The sequence below is a fragment of the Antedon bifida genome, chromosome 3 (genome assembly GCF_963402885.1).
Source record: "Antedon bifida chromosome 3, ecAntBifi1.1, whole genome shotgun sequence".
NCBI lineage: Eukaryota > Metazoa > Echinodermata > Crinoidea > Comatulida > Antedonidae > Antedon > Antedon bifida.
This window is the reverse complement of record NC_136228.1, coordinates 11,590,165-11,609,440: the sequence shown is the minus strand read 5'-3', so window position 1 is coordinate 11,609,440 and position 19,276 is coordinate 11,590,165. Positions and strand designations below refer to the sequence as shown.

The 19,276-nt window shown below is 33.0% G+C and overlaps 2 protein-coding genes across 2 annotated transcripts; both read right to left on the bottom strand.

Moving 5' to 3' along the window:
- Positions 1–3,572: 3,572 nt before the first annotated feature.
- LOC144838522 (uncharacterized) lies at positions 3,573–9,550 on the bottom strand. Its single transcript, XM_078693919.1, has 10 exons — positions 9,459–9,550; positions 9,155–9,244; positions 8,581–8,720; positions 7,956–8,217; positions 7,438–7,607; positions 5,812–7,326; positions 5,556–5,654; positions 5,207–5,346; positions 4,635–4,839; positions 3,573–4,506 (listed from the first exon to the last, which is right to left on the bottom strand). Exons 2-10 carry the CDS (start codon positions 9,196–9,198, stop codon positions 4,292–4,294), a joined length of 2,790 nt encoding a protein of 929 aa, XP_078550045.1. The 5' UTR covers positions 9,199–9,244; positions 9,459–9,550; the 3' UTR covers positions 3,573–4,291.
- A 2,320-nt stretch (positions 9,551–11,870) lies between these two features.
- On the bottom strand, positions 11,871–18,987 carry LOC144837044 (uncharacterized). The gene is made up of 17 exons (XM_078692027.1): positions 18,938–18,987; positions 18,631–18,736; positions 17,600–17,882; positions 16,996–17,181; positions 16,614–16,857; positions 16,356–16,524; positions 16,066–16,215; positions 15,695–15,852; positions 15,317–15,449; positions 15,055–15,156; positions 14,672–14,852; positions 14,129–14,402; positions 13,846–14,011; positions 13,245–13,530; positions 12,976–13,119; positions 12,236–12,301; positions 11,871–11,964 (listed from the first exon to the last, which is right to left on the bottom strand). The coding sequence occupies exons 1-17, from the start codon at positions 18,985–18,987 to the stop codon at positions 11,960–11,962; spliced, it is 2,703 nt and encodes a 900-aa protein (XP_078548153.1). The 3' UTR covers positions 11,871–11,959.
- Between the last annotated feature and the right edge of the window lie 289 nt (positions 18,988–19,276).

The following is a 19,276-nucleotide window of genomic DNA, read 5'->3' as shown; positions in this document are numbered from 1 at the left end:
TTCGTTTCAATAAATATTATTGAAATTTGTTTATTGAAATATCCTATATACTGTAGATCTGAAAATCTGAAATACTTCACGACATTTCATAATAGACAACTTCGTGTTTTTCGCGACATTTCACACGTACCGTGGCGTCGCCAGGACCTTTTCAATGTTTTTATTTTGTATTTTATAGTGTCATTGAATTGAATTATCTTTATTGAAATAAGTACAATATGTTTACAATGTAGAAAACTGTATGTCAATAGGGAAACCAGCGAGGCATTAAATTGCCTATAGCAATGCAACCATATTGATTGTTTTCGTGATAGTATACACTAATTAAACAAATAGAGAACAAACTTGCTAAGAGTGCAATAATAAAATAAATATTAATTTACTTCCTGGTACAGAGTTAATACTACTAGTTTTTTACTGTTACTTCATAGTATAGAGGGTTAATGACACACTAGGCCTACAGGAGTCATATGACAGACTGTTAAGATTTATAAAAACCCACAATTATATGAAACGACTATATTTATGTTTATTAAAAATAATATCCATAACAAGTTTCAAAATTGGTAAAATTTATCTGACCAAAAATCTATAAATTTCCCGCTCGTTTCCTTATGGTAAGCTAATGTTATTCCTACAAACAACTGCAACACGTAGAACACATGTTTTGTTTCATGATTAGTCCGTCGCCCGTATTGTAGTCGTGTATCATGGTGGAAACAGTTTCATTGGGTGTACTATAAAGATCGCCGAATTTTTAGGTTATAACCTGTAATATTGGGGGGAATTCTGCTACTATCTCTGCAACCAATGGAACACACGCGACGTGACGATACCATACCTTCTTCCTTCGCATAGATCGCGAATCTAGCATAATTTTGTCCCTTTTAGCTGTAACATCTAGAATTTATGCTAGGTATATTTTGGAAAAGCTAGCATAATATCTGGCATAATTCTGAAAAACCAATTCTCAAGCATATTTCCCTTAAATCAGCATTTTCTCTATCCTTTGTTAGGAAAATCTACCAATGTTAACCGAATCTAGCAAAAACTTGGCATTCTAATTTAGGGGTCTAGTAGTACATACCTATATACCGCCCTCAGGTACAAGAGTTTGGTGACAATTGGCCATAACTTATATCTAGCATAATCTGGCATAATGTTGTGCTGTCGCCTAGCATAATTAACACACAAAAAAACATCTGTCAACAGAAGGCCCTATTTGGACAACACCCAACACCTCATCAAGAAAATACACTTGACTATTTCTTGGACGCATTATTATTTTTTTCTTCTTTAGGCAGAAATCAGGAATTATTATTTTCTATGATAAAGAATTACAAGATAGCTGATCTACTTCCTAAATTATAACATATAACCTAATCCTTGAAATATTCTCTCAACTATTAAAAAAAACCCCGCATTATTTTGATGGGTATCAAACACAGGGCGTCAGTAAGTATTCAATGCATGTACTTACCACACACTCATTTGTAAGCGTACATAACTTCTCCAATTAAAGGATTTACTAATAAAATCCAGCTTGTGTATTCTCATGGAATATAAACTCATGAACATTTACAGTACACGATTTAAACAATTCCTATACAATATTGTATACAGAACGTGACAGCATTGCTGCTTCGGCGGAACATGATAGAGTCACTGAATATGTTGCGTAGCGTAGTTAATTATGCAGATATTTGTCATGATTCCACCACCTGTGGAGAGACTCTATCCAAAGAATTTGAAAACATCAACCTGTGGGTCTATTTGCACAGAAATTTCACCCAGTCAGTACTCTGCTACTAATTCTAAGAAACTCCATTAGTTAAATCAAACACTTCGGCCACTCATTTATACAAATCACGACACGATGGATCACTCGAACTGTCGATGTGATTGGTCAACTCACTTGCGTTGTGCCTGCGTCGTTGCGTATAAGCTTAAAGTACAAGTACTAGGTAATTTCGACCATTTTATTTTTTGACAAATTGGCATGCGCAAAAGCACATAATGTGGTCTGCGCACGCTACCTCAAAACATAATGTTAAACAGTCTATTTGGATACTTTTCGGGAAAATCCCTATACTGTAGTACGAAAAAATGGCCAAATTTCGACCCTTTTACTTTTATACGAAATTACATGCGCAGAAGCACATAATGAATTTACTATATCATAATATGACATGCGCAGCATCACATGTTGTCTGCGCATGCGCAGAATCACATAATGTGGTCTACGCATGTAAAGACCTCAATACATCATTTTTTAAAGTCGATAATACTCGATTAATAGTACAGGCACATTTTGAAAAAATGTCAAATTTCTACCTTTTATTTGTTGACAAATAGTTATTATATAATGTGACATACGCAGAATCACATAATGCCGTCTGCGCATGTTATCTCAATACATACATCATTTTAAAACATATTCGAAAAATGACCAAATTTAGATCCTTTGTTTTTAACAAAACGGGTCACTATATCACATGAAATAAATATGGATTTAGGCAACTGGTTATTTTATCATAATGAAACATGCGCGGAATCACATAATGTGATCTGTGCATGTTACAATACATATTTTAAACAGTCGTGGTGGCGACCCTTTTACTATTGTTTTATAACATGCGCAGAATCACATAATGTGGTCTGCGCATACCTGTACCTCAGTAAGTCATCATCTACATGCCAAATTTCGATCTTTTAATTTTTTTAATATAATGTTACTTTAATGCATGTTCTAAAAGTCCAATATTTAGCCTTTTGTTCAAAAACCTAAATAAGTAAATAAATCCCTCTAGGCCTACAGGGAAAATTTCGAAAACTGTATTATCATTTTACAAATTCAATATTTTTGCAAATTTGACAAATGCTCTGTACACACTATGTCACATATAAATGAACAAACATGTTTCAAAGCTGTTTATCCACAAATAAAATAGCAAACTTATCCTACATAGTGTAATATAGTGTTATGTTATGAGGTACTTTGTAAGGAAGACTCTTTACTCGCTTTGCTGTCGTAACATATATTATTTATTCAGAATATACTTGATACAATAATAATGATGCAGCTAACTAACTGACTAAGGAACAGAGGATTAGTGATGCTGGCTGTAAGGTGTGTGCTCTGTAAAGTGGCTGTAAGGTGTGTGCTCCGTGAGGTGGCTGTGTAAGGTGTGCGCTCTGTAAAGTGGCTGTAAGGTGTGTCTGGGCTCTTCTGAAACTTGGGGGTATATCGGCTTCGGTTCATTTACATATGTCACTACGTAATCTGTGAGGGTAACGATTGGTCCTAAGTTGATCCAGGGGTGTTTAAGTGGGAGTGATTAACGGTATAATGAGGTATTTCAATGATGGATAACACTGTCAAATCTGTACTTAAATAGTGTCAATCTCTCCTGGTTTAACGATGGGATAGGTCAAATGTTAAGCTAAGTGTTTTCTTTAGGGATTCTATTATAAACTAAATGGACATTAAAAACATCTGGACAATTTCTCCTCTGGACTTTCTGGGTCAAGTTTGTGAACTCAAATACAAATACAAATACAAAGGTTGATTTCTTAATTATAAAAGTATATCATTACATTACAATAGGCTTGCATGTCTATAATTCATGTTAAAAGAATTGACAATAATAAACTGTACGGTAGCCCATACGTTCACGGCATATATAATTGCTCACAAAAATCACAAAACTGTGTAGTAATAAACACAACCTACATTTTAATAATAGTCTGCTTTGACATTAGTGACCTTCCGTTTTCACGTCAAGTCAATATAAATTCTAGTATAATATTAAGATTTGAAATAAAGAAGTAAGAATATTGCTATTGTAGTAGTTATATTTTATTGTAGTAGTATACATTCACCCATGTGCACTTAAAAAAGTTTATAAAAGCAACACCGCAGTCGAATAAGCGCCGCAGACGAATAAGCGTCGCAGTCGAATAAGCGCCGCAGACGAATAAGCGTCGCAGTCGAATAAGCGCCGCAGACGAATAAGCGTCACAGTCGATCCTTCACCGTGGTCAATGTACAACAGTCAAATAAGTTCTGGATTGAATTCCAAAGATATCAAGTATATATGTTGTATTATTTTTAAAAAAAAACCCTTAACCATCATTATTTCTCCACATAAATACAATAACTAAATGCACTAAATGGTTTAATAATTCTGAGTAAGTTTTAAAAAGTTATGTTCGATCAATTCTTATAAAACTGTTTCTGCTCGCGACAGGTATTTTTTTAAAGAGGTTGCCATGTATATTACTTATTATCTTATTTATATCTTTTTCCACCTTGTTCCCAATCCATTCGTTCATCTCTGTAGATGAAACCTTGTCTTGATACGGCCATATCTCTCAAATGTCTTTTCTTTGCTTGTGTTTTCAAAATAAGCATAGTACAAACAGCTATGCATATTACGAAGATACCCAAGAATGCGATGGAAGCCAAAATAAAGACAATAATCCATACATCGGATTCTTCATTTACTGTAATAAATAAAACAATTAGTAAGTATATCTCACACATAAGCCTACACACTCATTTCCATACTATTATTAGCAGCAATTAAAAGTGATATTTCCAAACTAATCTAAATCTGTTTCTTTACACTTACCCTCTTTAACCTGTATGGTGTCTAAATCAAAAGTAATATCTTTACTATCTGTAGCCATCAACGCCCGTGTGAACTCCTCCTTAATCTGTTGTTCAGATTGTTCAGTTACAGCTACTATGCTCATGTCCATAAGTAGACTTCCCTGTCTAAATCTCACGATTTTGATCTCTTTCACAATATCAGAATTTGCAGCAACAGTTGCCATCTTAAGAAAAAAGAAAACACGATATAAATCATTTAATGAGAGGTATTTTTAATTGAAGGTATTTGGATATGATTTATCAGAACATACATCAACATCAATCTTCGCAGAATACCAATCGTATATATAAGTAACCTTTTTATTTTATTTTAAACCAAACTCTAAAAAGAGTGGTAATTGAGAAATTTGTAGTGTCCAAAGGTTCATAATATTAGCAGTATCATATATAACTCATTGGGAAAGCTTATTTGAAAAAAATTAATGTCGCATGTATGTCAATGCAACATAGGACTTTTTAAATGTCACAGTAGTAATGGTACTTAATACCTCGTAGAAGAGCATATTATATGTGGTTGTGAGAAATGCTTACAGTATCTTTAGCCACTTTGTATACATCTTGAAACAACTGAGTTGAAGGATCGTCTAATTCAGGTGAAAACTCGGCCTCATTATCACCAAATACGGACTGAAGACTAGTAACCATGATAGATGTCTCAAAACACTGTCCAACTAAAAGTACATAATGTATTAATAATAGGTATTTACTATTAGTATAACGATATCTGTAATGTTGTTGCTGCTGCTACTGATTATTGATGACATTGTAATAATAATATATTACCTAATCTATAGATGATAATCATAATAAGGAAGATGATTTGATTCATAATCGATAAAAAATTATATGTTTGTGATTATGACGAACTAATGGTATATACCTTCATTACACGTTGTGCCACTATACGGACAAAGACAAGCGCATACACCAATATAGCAACTTGCGCCATTATTGCATTCTGCATCTGTTGTACAATCTCCTGTAAAACAAACACACAAAATCACAGGATCTACTGCACATTTTAACAACAACAATCAACGTTTTTAATAATATTCTAAATGGTGTTAGATATATATATTTGAGTGAATAAACTATTGGTTTATCAAACTTAATTAGTAATATATTCAATAATTTACCTTCTTTTTCGGTTCTCAGATCTTGAGCAGTAGTACGACTGTCTTCTGATGTCAAAACTTGTGGAGTTGTAACTACGTTATCGGCTTCAGTTGTTGGATTTGGTGATGTAGTATCAGTTTTGTCGATAATGGTTGTAGTGACTTCTTTGGGTGTAGATCCTTGTTGAACAGTTGTTACTTGTTTCGGGGAAGTAGTATCAGCTGTTGTTAAGTGCGGGGTGGTGATATCTTTAACTGTAGTTCCTTGAGTTGTAATTACCTGTTGTTCAGTTGTTATGTCTGGAGTTGTGATAACATCTTTAACTGTAGTTCCCTGAGTTGTAACTACACGTTGTTCAGTTGTTATGTCTGGAGTTGTAACATCTTTAACTGTAGTTCCCTGAGTTGTAACTACACGTTGTTCAGTTGTTATATCTGGAGTTGTAACATCTGTATCTGTAGTTCCTTGAGTTGTAATTACACGTTGTTCAGTTGTTATGTCGGGAGTTGTGGTAACAACTGTAGTTTCTCGAGGAGTTGTTTTACGCTGTTCAGTTGTCAAGTCGGGAGTTGTAATAACATCTTTAACTGTAGTACCTAGAGTTGTAATTACGCGTTGCTCAGTTGTTATGTCTGGAGCTGTGGTAACATCTTTGACTGTAGTTCCTTGAGGAGTTGTAATTTCACGTTGTTCAGTTGTTAAGCCCGGCGTTGTTAAATCATAATTTGGAACAAATGGAACGTAAACAGAAAATTCTTGATTGGTTTTACACGGCTGAAGGGCATTGTCTGATGCAACTAATTTGATTACGTACCGTCCTGACTGAAGATCACCAGCTACCAATATTTCACCAGTGTCTAATAACTCGAATATTGAACCTGACATATCACCTTCGACCTTCATTGATAATTTAACATTGCCATTTTCATCACTATCTTCATCTACAACTGAAATATTACTAATGACTGTTGCATTGGTGGTATTAAGATGAATAGTTATATCTGGATAATCTCCTAAGAATACTGGGCAGTTATCATTTTGATCCAGTAGCGTTAGGTTAACCATAGCATATGCACTCATCGGTGGGAAACCATTATCTTCAGCAATTACTGTAAGCGAGATATCCGAGTATGGTGTTTCAAAATCAAATACCCAAGCAGTAATCAAATTTCCATTTTGTTGATCGATTAGAAAAAGGTTTGAGTATTCTGACTGTAATAATCGATATGATACCATCCCATTCTGACCAGTGTCGTTATCCCGTGCATTTACAGTGATCAAAAAGGTTCCAATCGGTAGATTTTCGTAAAATGTGACATTCAATGCATCGTTATCAAATATAGGTTGGTTTAGATTTTCTTGTTGAACAAGTTCGCATCTATCACCTTCATAACCTATATAACATTGACATGTTTCTTCATCAACGCAATCTCCACGTCCATTGCAGTCATCACTACAAAATGCAATGTCACATATATCCCCTGACCAGGAAGCGTAGCACTCACATTTGTCATATGATACACATGCTCCATTACCTTCAATAAATAAAGTGAAAGGGAAAGATGAATGGAAAAAAGAAATTAGGTTGTTATATGTTTTTATCTCATCAAAATGTTATAATAAAATTGTTTTTAGACGGCACTTACCAGTACAAAACGCAAGATTTTCACAAGAAGGAAATGAGCAATTTTGTCCAGTATAACCAACATCACACTGACAAACGTTGGATTCAATACATGTCCCATGGTCATAACAATTATTTAACTGTTCACATGAAAACACAGAGCAATTCACACCTGAATATCCACTGAAACACCTAGAAAAAAGACCAATACATTAATATAGTTATAAAAAAACCTCTTGTCTGTTTTCAAAGGGACTACATCTGTTTATGTGAAAGAGCTGTAGTAAGACACTGTGATCATCATCATAAGCTATAAATAACTTATTATCTTGAGAGGACCAATATACAGTAGATTGTGGCCGAAGTGTTCTAAAGATCTAAATACGCCAAATATAAACGTGGGATGTTTCCAGATATTTGATTGGAGAAAGAGGAGAGTACGCAGTTTAGCCAACAGCATTGAGAAACCCAACCACTTCCACCACCCATCATGCACCCTTAGTTTCTAAGTAACTAACTAACTACCGTTGCTGAACTTACTCGCAAGAAAATGTTCCATTATCCAAAGAGGCGTCTTCAATACAAACTCCATTCCCATTGCAATTATTCAATTCAATGCAGTCAATTGATTCAGTGCAGTTATCTCCTTGGTACCCCACATAACAACTACATTGGTTCGGTCCTGTACATTCTCCCTGATCACTACAATAGTTCATTTCAGAAAAATCGGGCAAAGCACAAGATTCGCCAGTCCATCCACTATTACACATACAAACGTCGATACTGACGCATATGCCATTACCTGTCATAAATAAAGGCAATTAGCAGTTTCTTATGTTATGTTAATCAAAAAAGAAACAATATTTTCTTGGACAATATTGGTTTTGTTTTTTACTAATTTTTTTTATGTTCTTAACATTTTTACATTTCAAATGTTGTTAATTTCGTATACTGTATACTATTGAAAATTATACTGTCTATTTGAACAATTTACGCTATTTATGATAACTGAATTTCATATTATATACATTTGCTTCATAAAATAAAGATATCCAAAATAATGAATGCTTATGAGTTGAATGGAGGGAATATTTTCAAGTCCATAACAAATATTCTTTCACATCAACTGTTCTAGACTAAATTGTTAATTCACTTCAGATTTTACCTGAGCATCCGTCAAGGTTGTGACAAGATAACACGTCACAAGCTGAAGATTTCCATTGTTCCTGACATTCACATACATCAAAGTTAACACAGATTCCGTTACTTGAGCAATCAGAAACTGCATGACACGTTGGAACGATACTACAATCATCACATGAAATCACAGTTATTAATATTATATATATTACAGTTAAGTACTTGTCTGCTTTATATCTACTTTGTCCAAGTGTCAACTGAGGAAGGGCTAGTGTTGCCCGAAAGCTCTGCTCATTTTTCTGGCTGTTTTACTTTATCGTTTTGATTTAGCTTTTTGCTTATTTTATTTTGTATCTCCATTGAGATCCACCCACTGATACATTGTCATATTTTTAGTAATTTGCCTTTGGATAGGTACAATCATACACTCGTTATCCTACATTATTTCTAATAAGTGTGAAAAGGTTGTCTCGGATTGAATGGCTAATTCTATTCATTTGCACATGCGCAGAGAAGTGGTTGCTTGACTAGCGTAAAAAGAGTTCAATACTCTCAACCAATAGAATTTATGTCTAGAAATTACAGAATACCATTTTTACCTGTAAACCCTTTCTTGCATAAACATACATCCGTTGAAAGACATTCACCGTGTTGCTCGTCTGTACAGTTATTTACACCATAGCAAGTGGCTAAAAATATATGTTTAACACTCAATGTCTAATTACTACTTAAAACACAAGCATATAATAACATTAAGTTCATTGAACTAAATAACATATTACTGGCATTTTACCCTGCAATTAGTATATATATAAATATACAAGTTAAAAACTTTAATAATTAACAATACCTTTAACATAAAGTTAATATTGTGTTCCTTAAATAATATATAATAATATGTACCTTTGTCTTCACATGTATCGCCTTCCCAGCCAACGTTACATCGACAAAACCCAGATATGCAATCTCCAATAATACAATTCGAGGTGCAGGTACCTAAAGAAATTAAATTCAATATTATTGCATAATTGTTAACATGGATTAATAAAATTCGGGTTTAAAAACAATTAAATTGATAAAATTAAAGTGGGAAAAGTTTACCATTGTTACAACTATTTCCAGACCATCCCGGTAGACATTGGCATACACTATCGATGCATACTCCACGACCTGAACACTGCTGTGGACATCCTGAAATGAACAAATATTGCACAATACTTTAATAGTCGTGTACATTTTACTTTGTATAAATACAATTCGATAAAAATGAATTCCGTTTGGCGTTTCATAAACTTCACGAGAAAATGACGCTAGTAGTCACTTACCTATTTGCAGTGACTGTTGATTTGAGAATGACATATCATTTGTTACAGCGACGTCGTAGACACAAGATTGAAAAAGAACAGCATTTTCTATTGTATTTTGTAGTGTTTTAAGGCATGCAGTCGTTGCCATCTGTTTATTAAGTAAAAAAGTAACAATGTTTTGAATGTATCCGTGATGAGCAAATTAAACGACTAAACACTATGCATATTGAATATGTTATTCAAGTTTATTTAAGTTAATAAACTTCAAACTGCACTATTCATGTACCGACTTACAAATAATCTACTTCCGACCCACATATGTTCACTCTTTACTAAACCTTCTGATACTCATACACATTTTACCCGTTTTTCCAATACTAATGTATACACTGTTAAAAACTGCGACTCGCACATTAGACGTCATTCAATACTTTATACTGGACCTAAACTTTGGGAAAGTCTTTCACATTCACTGATAAAGAAACCTTCACCTTTTAGTTTTAAAATTACATATAAGCAATCTCTAATCCAGGCATATGATGAATAAGGTGTTATGATTATTTTTAATAATGTTAATTTATTGTTATTCTACTTTTTATATATTATATTTAATCACAACTATTACTGATATTGTTATTTTCTAATTTTTACTAGGCATTTTGTACAGCAAATATCATTACCTCATGTGCTGTTTTTTGTCATGTACCGTAACCTGTAGTCTTGTTAGGGGGTCAAGCATAAAGTATTATACTTATTTGACCTCCGTTCACACTTCTTTGTTGTACAAGTATCTCTATATATTTTGTTTAAATTAGTTTGATTACCTTAATGTTTCACATAACTTGTATTATTTTTGAAGTGTGAAAAATTGAATAAAAGAAAAGAAAGAAAAAGATTACTAGATTGAAAGTTAAAAATCTAATAACCTGTCTAATTATAGAAACTCCACATTAAAAAAATAGCATTGCTCTCACATCCACAGGTTTTTGAGGAAATAACATGTTATCAATATTTAAAAGAAAATGATATGCATACAATTATTACTAAATAATTTAATCTATTAATCTTTATTACCTCCACAATATCTTGATCTAAGTCATCTGAACTGTAGATCGGTTCATATATCCTCGTGTAAGAACTATCCAACTCATCTAATGAATGAAAATTGGACGAATTCCACGACCAAGAACCATGCAGTCCACCATTAGAATTAGAGCTTGAAATTTTCCCTAGTTTCGGAAAAAGAAGAAATGTTGACTATGAAACTGAAAAAATACTATTCTCACAAAAATGTTTATGTTTTTCTGAAGTTACGGTTTTTGTTGTTTTTATATTGCTGCAGTTTTCTCCAACTGTGGGAGTCAATTATTTAATATTCAATGAATCAATAATATGTAATCTGTCTTACATGTTTCAACAAATTCAGTGACATTATTGAGATGGTAGAGGGCGCCATCCGAACCAATAAAATCGTTGTCCGTGTCATCATCCATAAGACCACAGAGGCTTTCTGTTTTACCAATAAAGCTGAGTGTAGGTGTGAGTAATAAGTTGAAGTATAGTCTCTCGATCGACTCACTAAACTGTACTTCGATACCTACTGACACACCTTAAAAATAAATAACTGATAGTTAGACAACAAAACACTAGATAATTAATAATACAACTCTATTGAGGCAATGTCAATAAAGATTGACAATGTTAAAACTTTAAAGCCGTATTGATAAATAAAAATAATAAAATATTATTTAATAATTAATAAATAATATTTTTAAATCAGTAAAAGTGTGGGTTTTTTTAATGTAAACAATTTATTCGTTTCAAAAGTATGAAAGTCGTTTCTGGATATGTTTTCTGTCCAATAAACACTGCAACATTCCACTTTAGAAATAGAGGTTAACATGTTTTTGGCAACAACAAAAATAGAAAATCAATAATTTAAACAAATACAAAAAAAATCACCTGATTGGTATTCGAATGCCAAAATCATTATGGGACTTGACGAGTTACTGCTGTTTCTCAGCTGAACATCTAATAGTACTGTTGAATTTGCCAGTTGGATTTTCTGCTCAGTGTTTATATCCAGTAATTCACCATTTAGTCTAAAAATGGTAAGCAAATTTAGTGTTTTTTGGTGTTGAAATCAACACCATGGGCCATGAGTTAGAATTATCAAATTATAGTATAATTATTTTTTCATATTCTTTAGGTTTGTACAATATTATTATATTAAAGGTACCTACCTCAGAATTGGCAATGTTTCATAATCCGCTATCATTGGAGTGGTAATTGTCAAAACATCTTCTTTCAATTTCATGGAAATTCCTCCAGTTAATGAAGATCTGTGGCTTTCATAAAATCTTGCTTGTATACCAAAATCATTATCAATGCTTCTACATAACCAGAACTCGCCATTTCCATAGTAATCGTACTCCACACCTACAAGGAATAGATATTTATTTGGAGTGTACTGTGGTAATAACAAGGCCATATACATGGCTGCAGTCTCGTGCTTAAATTTGAGTTAGTGTTTACCGACCGACCGACCAACCGACCGACATAGTGAGCTGTAGAGTCTTAAAAACTTAAAATCTCGATGTTTTGATTCAATTACAAAAATCTATTTAATAACGTATTTATTATATTTTGGAGGAATACAATGTGGTCTAAAAGAGATTTCTGATGAGTAATTATAAACATTTAAACAGAATATTTTTTTATCACCCATCCAATCCTTAACTTTAGTTCCATTATTTTGAATTTTTCATAAAAATCCTTTAAAAATTAGAAAGAGAAGAAAAAATAGAAAAAAATCACTCATCTAATCCCTAACTTTGGTTTCGTTAGTTTTTAGTTCTACCAAAAAAAATAATAGAAATGAGAAAAAGATAAATAGAAAAGAAATGAAAAGAGAAACTAAACAGAAAAACGCACGAATGGGAAGAAATTTAAAAAGAGAAAAAAAAAGAAAAGATAAAAGAAATGAAACAGAGAAAAAGAAGAAAAATATAGGAAAGAAATACAAAAATGAAGAGAAAATAATGAAATAAAAAAGAAAGCGAAAGAATTTAAAGAATGAGAACAAAATAAAAGTAGTTGAATGCAGTTATTACCGTCTAATGTCACAAGATGAGGATCTCCACCAGTTCTAGCTGGTCTTCTAATGTCACAACATTCTCCGATCCATGCTCGATTGCACTGACATTGCGATTGACAGCTGTTTGGTACCGAAGTACAGATACCGTTCCCAGAGCAACCTGAACAAAGTAAATAATGTGCATTGTATCAATACTTATACATGAAATAGTATTTTAGTCAATACTGCTTAATTAGAGTGTTGATTATATTGAATTGATTATTTGCCTTGGTTAAATATTGTTACCTTGACATGGTCGACAGTCGGGTCTATCACAGAGTTCACCTTGTCGTCCAGTCACACATATTGGTGGAATTCCACATTGGTCATCTGGTACACATTGACAAAGACAATTGTTGATAACTTGAACTTCACCAACCAAACATGGCGGACATATGTCATTCATCAGCGGACACGGACAACCGTTTGAACCGATTGTGTAAGTTTGACAGTCAGAACAGGTGTATTCACACGGGCAGCTTCCATCTGGTGCTATGAGGTCATATGACCCATCAGCACATTGACATGAACACTAAGGGAATGTTAAATATATTATATTCAATTACACCGTTTGTATTCCGAAGTTCCGAATGTTCTACAACACGCTAACCAATTCAAATTCTGTAAACATTTATATATGTATTCTAGAAGATGTACTTTGGTGAAATGATATGGTACTGTAGCTTTGTTTTTAACTCAAATGTTCACATTCTTTTTTTACTAGTGGTTCCTTGAAATTGACCACTACACGTCATTTTAGAAGATATTGTTTAGTATAACATTGATAAACGTGTATATAGTGTGAAGTGAGCGTTTAGTTTGGTGAAAAAATGTAGAATGAACAAACCGGGCATGATCCATCTGGAGACATATTCCTCAGAGTAGCATCAAGACATGTACATGGGCACTCAATTATAGCATTGGTTTGAGAGACTGTGTAGCCGTCAGGACAATAATTAGGCATTTCAGTAGTCTCTGTGGTATCACTAGGTATTGGTTGAGCTCGGCACTCTCTATTAAAGAAAATCAGTTTGGAAGTGATATTAGTTGGAAAGCGGGATCAGCTAGACACAAATCATAATTAATACGCAGGAGGATGGTAAAGAATCAGTAAGTTATGAAAATATTACCTTGTGTTTACCGTTAACTCATTCGTTTTTGATCTGTATGCGATTTGTGTTAGGTCGACTTGGTTATATGTTGTGAGCATATTCATGTTTGTAAGACCACCATATAATATGTCGGCGTTTGGTATATCACAAGGTAGACTATTATCTTTATTACAAACATCATCACACATCAAAATTGTGTAGTTTGTCTGAATATCGAATGTAGTAGAAAATTGAAAAGCTGACGATGTTTCCTCTTCTGAATTCCAAGCACATCTCGTTTCATTTATTCCAACTAAATCAGGGATTAATAATGTAAGATCAAACTTCAGTACACTACATTAGAGTAATGAAATGTGCAAACTGATTGCTATAGAATTAATAAATAAAGAACGATATACTAAAATACTTGCTCGTTTCCATCAGAAATATACTAAACAAGTACAATTTACAGAAAACAAAGCTTTTGTGTATAACACATTGCAGTTTACAAATTGTTTAGTACACTTTATTCAATACAGGTAATGTATTTAAATTATTATTGAGAGTCTACAATTTTCCTACCAAAATTTGCCAGCCAATCAGGCAGAGAAGATTTAGTAGTGCAGAATGGTGCCACAGGTTCAGATGGAAATGTAAACACTATTGTTGGTGTCAATGTGGCATTCACGGATATTGTATTGTTCTTTTCTTCAAATTGTGTTGAATACATCGCTCTTGTTGAACTTGTATTTGCATTAGCTACCTATAAATAGTACAAAGTGAATGGTGCGTTTTATTGAAAAGCAAATAATAGGGTCTCTACAGAACCCGGAAAGAACAATATTTGCCAACTCATGACAACTTAAGCTTCATGAAAGAAACGTAATATATAGAACTATCATTTAATCTAACTTGACTATCAAAGTGATTAAATGTTTTAACATGATTGTAATAATGATACAAACCGTTGGAGGTAGTACAACCAATCTATCATTCTGTGGTCTGAGACCTGAACCAACGCTTATATATCCACTAGTGGTAACACCAAAAGTGGTTTCCAACGAAGCCTTAAAGACAAATAGTAAAATACGGTAATGATTTGTGTATTTCTTTATCAACAATTTGAAATAAAATCTTAAACACTAATCACGTCTAAGTCTACTGTTTTCTGAAATAGATTGATTGATATAAATTATCATTTCTTCATGTTACAATCAATATACTTACAGGCAGGTCAACAGATACGGAATATTTGACCTGGATATCAACAGATAGAGGAATAGGTACATTTCCCAACGCAACGTAATAAGAACCAATTCTTCTTTTATCAACAAATTGGTTTTCAGTAACGTAATCAAATCTATTAATAAAAATTTAAATTAAACTATTATTATTTCTTAAAAAGTATTTTTTTAAGATCTTGTACCTTTTCCTTCTACTCATTGTACATTAGAGATTGGTAAACCGTTCCAAAAGTCGACTAAGGAAACATTACTGTAATAATGTTTGTTATTATTAGTAAATTGTACTTGTCTTGTCAAAGTCTTGAAATGTACCTCAATTGTATCGTGATTATTTTAATATATAAGGTAAAATTACACTTACCGATCCCCCGCCTTGATTTTCATATGAATACCCGCCTCTACAGTACCCTCATATACTACATCAAGTTGACTGAATTTTACTACATCATTTTGAAAAGTTAGCCGCAGAGATGGATTGAATTTAAAGTCTGGCTTGATTTCATATGAAATATTTCCATTCTGATTTTTAAAATAGCAACATAGTTAAGTATTGATATTATTTACATACCGATGTATATGTATTCTAACCTTTATTAAAAAAACACCATTAATTCACTTATATCAATTTGTTGATGGCAATCGATTCCGTTCCGAGATCAACCGTTTTGTATTCCACGATCACATAATACGTAGGCTACATTAATAATATAAAAACATTCGCAAAGCACTTACTTTGTATGTCTGTGGTTCAGTAAGATGTATGTCTATTGGCGATTTACGATTTGCAGTAACATTGTTAATGACGTCACCAAACTCCTGATGATCTCGTGTGACAAGAAGTTCTATAAACACTAAATTATCTTGAACTTTATATTCTGTAATCTATTAAGGTAAAGGGGAAGGAAAACAAATACAAATTTCAAAAAATATAATAATTTCAATAATGGCAAATAACAGTAAATCTGATTAAGACATTTTAAAGACCAGTCAGTATTGGGTATCTTGACTGTTAAAAACTATACCTTGCCGATTAAACCACTTGTTTCACGCCCATTAACTGTGCTGTCTTTGTCTATTTGTTCTTTTGTTATTTTTCCATCGATTATAAACAGTCCTTCTTGGTCATATTCACCTCCACTGCATCCAAGTGTAGCTTTTTCAGAAATAACGGCAGAAGGAGTTGTTACCAAGCTGCAAGAAAGCATTAATGTACCCTTTCAGATCATTATTATCATTACACTACCACATAACAATGTTATTAGAAACATAAAGTAACTAACATGTCTTTCCATGTGGATTTATTACTGCAGTCGACAATCATGGTTTCAATAAAAGTAGCGTTTTGCTCTTCAACAATGTCGACAACAGATTCGATGAAGTTTCCAATAGAATCTAGAACTATTATCGTCCCAACAGATATATCGTATGAACTTGCTACTTCAAGAGTCAAAACGACAACTGTTGAATGAAGGCTACTTATTTCAGGTATATTTCTACTTCCAAGACATTTATGAAAAGGAACGTCTGTAATAGAAAAAGAAATAAATAACATTAGGCGACGACAAATCAATTAAGGATGGCACAATGTGTCTTTTTTGTGTTTAGAGTTTCCATAAAATATGATTCATGATAATACATTTAAAATAAAATAACACAAAAAACCTTTGAGTTTGACAATGTCTTCATTTGGATATGACACTCGATCATTGATGACGTCAGCCAAAAACGAAGCATCTGGGGTATCACTTGAATCAACCATTGGAGTGATATCTAACAAATCTTGGAAATTTGCATATGCAAATACTTCATCTAATCTCCCTAATCTTGCTTTAATCATACTGTGTCTCCCTATAATATAATGTCATAAACATCATTTTAACATTTTCTGCAACGGATCATTAAATGAATTAAAAAAGAAGGAAAAGAATTGATTGTGAAGGAAATGAATAGAAAATATGTAGAAAAAGAGAAAAATGTCAAAGAACGACTCAATCAAAGACTAGTTTATTGTCTGGAGCGACAGTCAAAGAAAAACAAAATATAAATAGGGACATAAGGACAAAGAGTGTGATTGTCAATATCTTGTCAAAGAGTAATTATCAAAAAGGAACTGAATGAATGAGTGATCAAGAAGGAATGTTCAAAAGTTGAAGGGATTATCAAAACTCGGTTGCCAACACAGAATGAAGGTATCGAAAATGAAAAACAAGAAATATAATAAATGATAATGTTATATAATATTGTAAATAAAGAAAAAACTACTTACACAAGTGTTGTACCGATGTTGCAGTGTGAAATACGCCCTGTCCTTGGCTTGAGACTAGAACATCAAACGCATCTATGTGATCTAGTCTCTTGTTTGTAATCATCAGAACATTTCCATCTATTCTTACGGGACAATTATAAATGATTGTAGAATTCGCGCCAACGTTTATTAATTTTACTTTGTCGGCAATGTCTATTTTATTCTTCCTTTCTGGGTCAGCATAGTTGGGATTCACAATATTAGATGGGCATTTATCTGGAATCCAAACATTACATCCGTCCGGCTAAATCGAATATAAAATATTCAGGTTTAGAACAAGACATTGTAAGTTTAAATCGGTAGATAATAATGGATGTGCTGTGATGATGAATTAGACAAAACTCAGACACATTATTTATTATAAATTTATGCAAAAAAAGTATGTGTGCATTGAATTCGTAGATTATTCAAGGAACAAAACATTGAAAGGAACACTTACGTTTTTAGTTCTTATAAGGGATAATGTCAAAATTGCTACTGTTACTGCAGTACATTTATAAGGCATTAACTTAAATAAACGTGATACCCCAAAAAGGCGTCCTAAATAATTGCATAAACCTAATATAAATTATACTCACTCTATTAGTAAAACACTGCTTCAAATCCAGACAACTCTGGCATGATCCCGTTGTAGTACTTAATCTTGTAAAATTGCAATGTGTTCGTTCACAATCTAATGTCTAAGTTGATTTTAGAGATTATGTATAAATGATGATGTTAACAATGAACGATATGCTTCGGTTATAAATAAGCCTATTTATTTATTGTCGTTTCGATAAGGCTTTCAACATCGTATAAGTAATGTTTGAAACTCGACGAATTAAATTGTATAGAATGTGTATAGTTTTATACCAATCTGAATGTGAATTAAACGTTTTAAACAAAAAATAAAAAGTCTACCTCGATATTGCTGGAGCATGTCCCGGTGGTAAAACAATAGTTGTGAAACCATGCATGGCAGGTAACTGCGTCATCGGGCCCTGTGCTTGTACCTGGCAGACAGGTACGAGTTGAATCACACCAACCACATCCTTCAACTTTTGCACACGACTTACAATCTTTAAACCGGATGCAGTAACTAGAAGTACATCTTGATCCCTTAAAAAGACAATTATACCATAATCATAGGCTGCCATAGTAATTTTGTAGTAAGTCTACTGCTTGGAATATATTATACACATGATTGTACAGTATGGAAGTAAAAAAGTAGTCCCTACTATATTTTCTTCATGTTCCACGTACTATCATATTTATCATCTAGACTACCGAATATTAAAAACAGAAAGCTTAAGCATTTACCTGCCAGCCACTCCTACATCGGCATACATTTGGTCCCTGACAAGTCCCATAGTTTCCGCAACCACCTGAACATGTAAACTGAGAACAATCTTTACCTGTCCAGCCTGTGTTACAGAAACAATAACCCCTTCCACATAGCCCGTTACCCATACATTGATTAGGACATTGATTCACTAAATTTACAGAAGGAGAGAAAGATTTAAACACAAAAGAACAATTTTGCTGAATAATTGCTATTATATACAGATTATACTTACGTAATGCAACATTACTCTATGGAAGAGTAATCACTCTTTCTTCGTTATCTTACCTGCTTGACGTTCGCAGACAGTTGGGTAT

Excerpts from the sequence above, each read along its gene's own strand:
- LOC144837044 (XM_078692027.1), bottom strand. The coding sequence starts at position 18,987 with ATGGGACTTGTCAGGGACCAAATGTATGCCGATGTAGGAGTGGCTGGC. Across the intron at positions 16,525-16,613 it reads AAATCCACATGGAAAGACAT|CTTGGTAACAACTCCTTCTG; the intron begins GTTAGTTACTTT and ends GCTTTCTTGCAG. Across the intron at positions 16,216-16,355 it reads CAAGTGGTTTAATCGGCAAG|ATTACAGAATATAAAGTTCA; the intron begins GTATAGTTTTTA and ends TTACCTTAATAG.
- LOC144838522 (XM_078693919.1), bottom strand. The coding sequence starts at position 9,198 with ATGTCTTTCAACGGATGTATGTTTATGCAAGAAAGGGTTTACAG. Across the intron at positions 7,608-7,955 it reads AATGGAACATTTTCTTGCGA|GTGTTTCAGTGGATATTCAG; the intron begins GTAAGTTCAGCA and ends TCTTTTTTCTAG. Across the intron at positions 4,507-4,634 it reads CACCATACAGGTTAAAGAGG|TAAATGAAGAATCCGATGTA; the intron begins GTAAGTGTAAAG and ends TATTTATTACAG.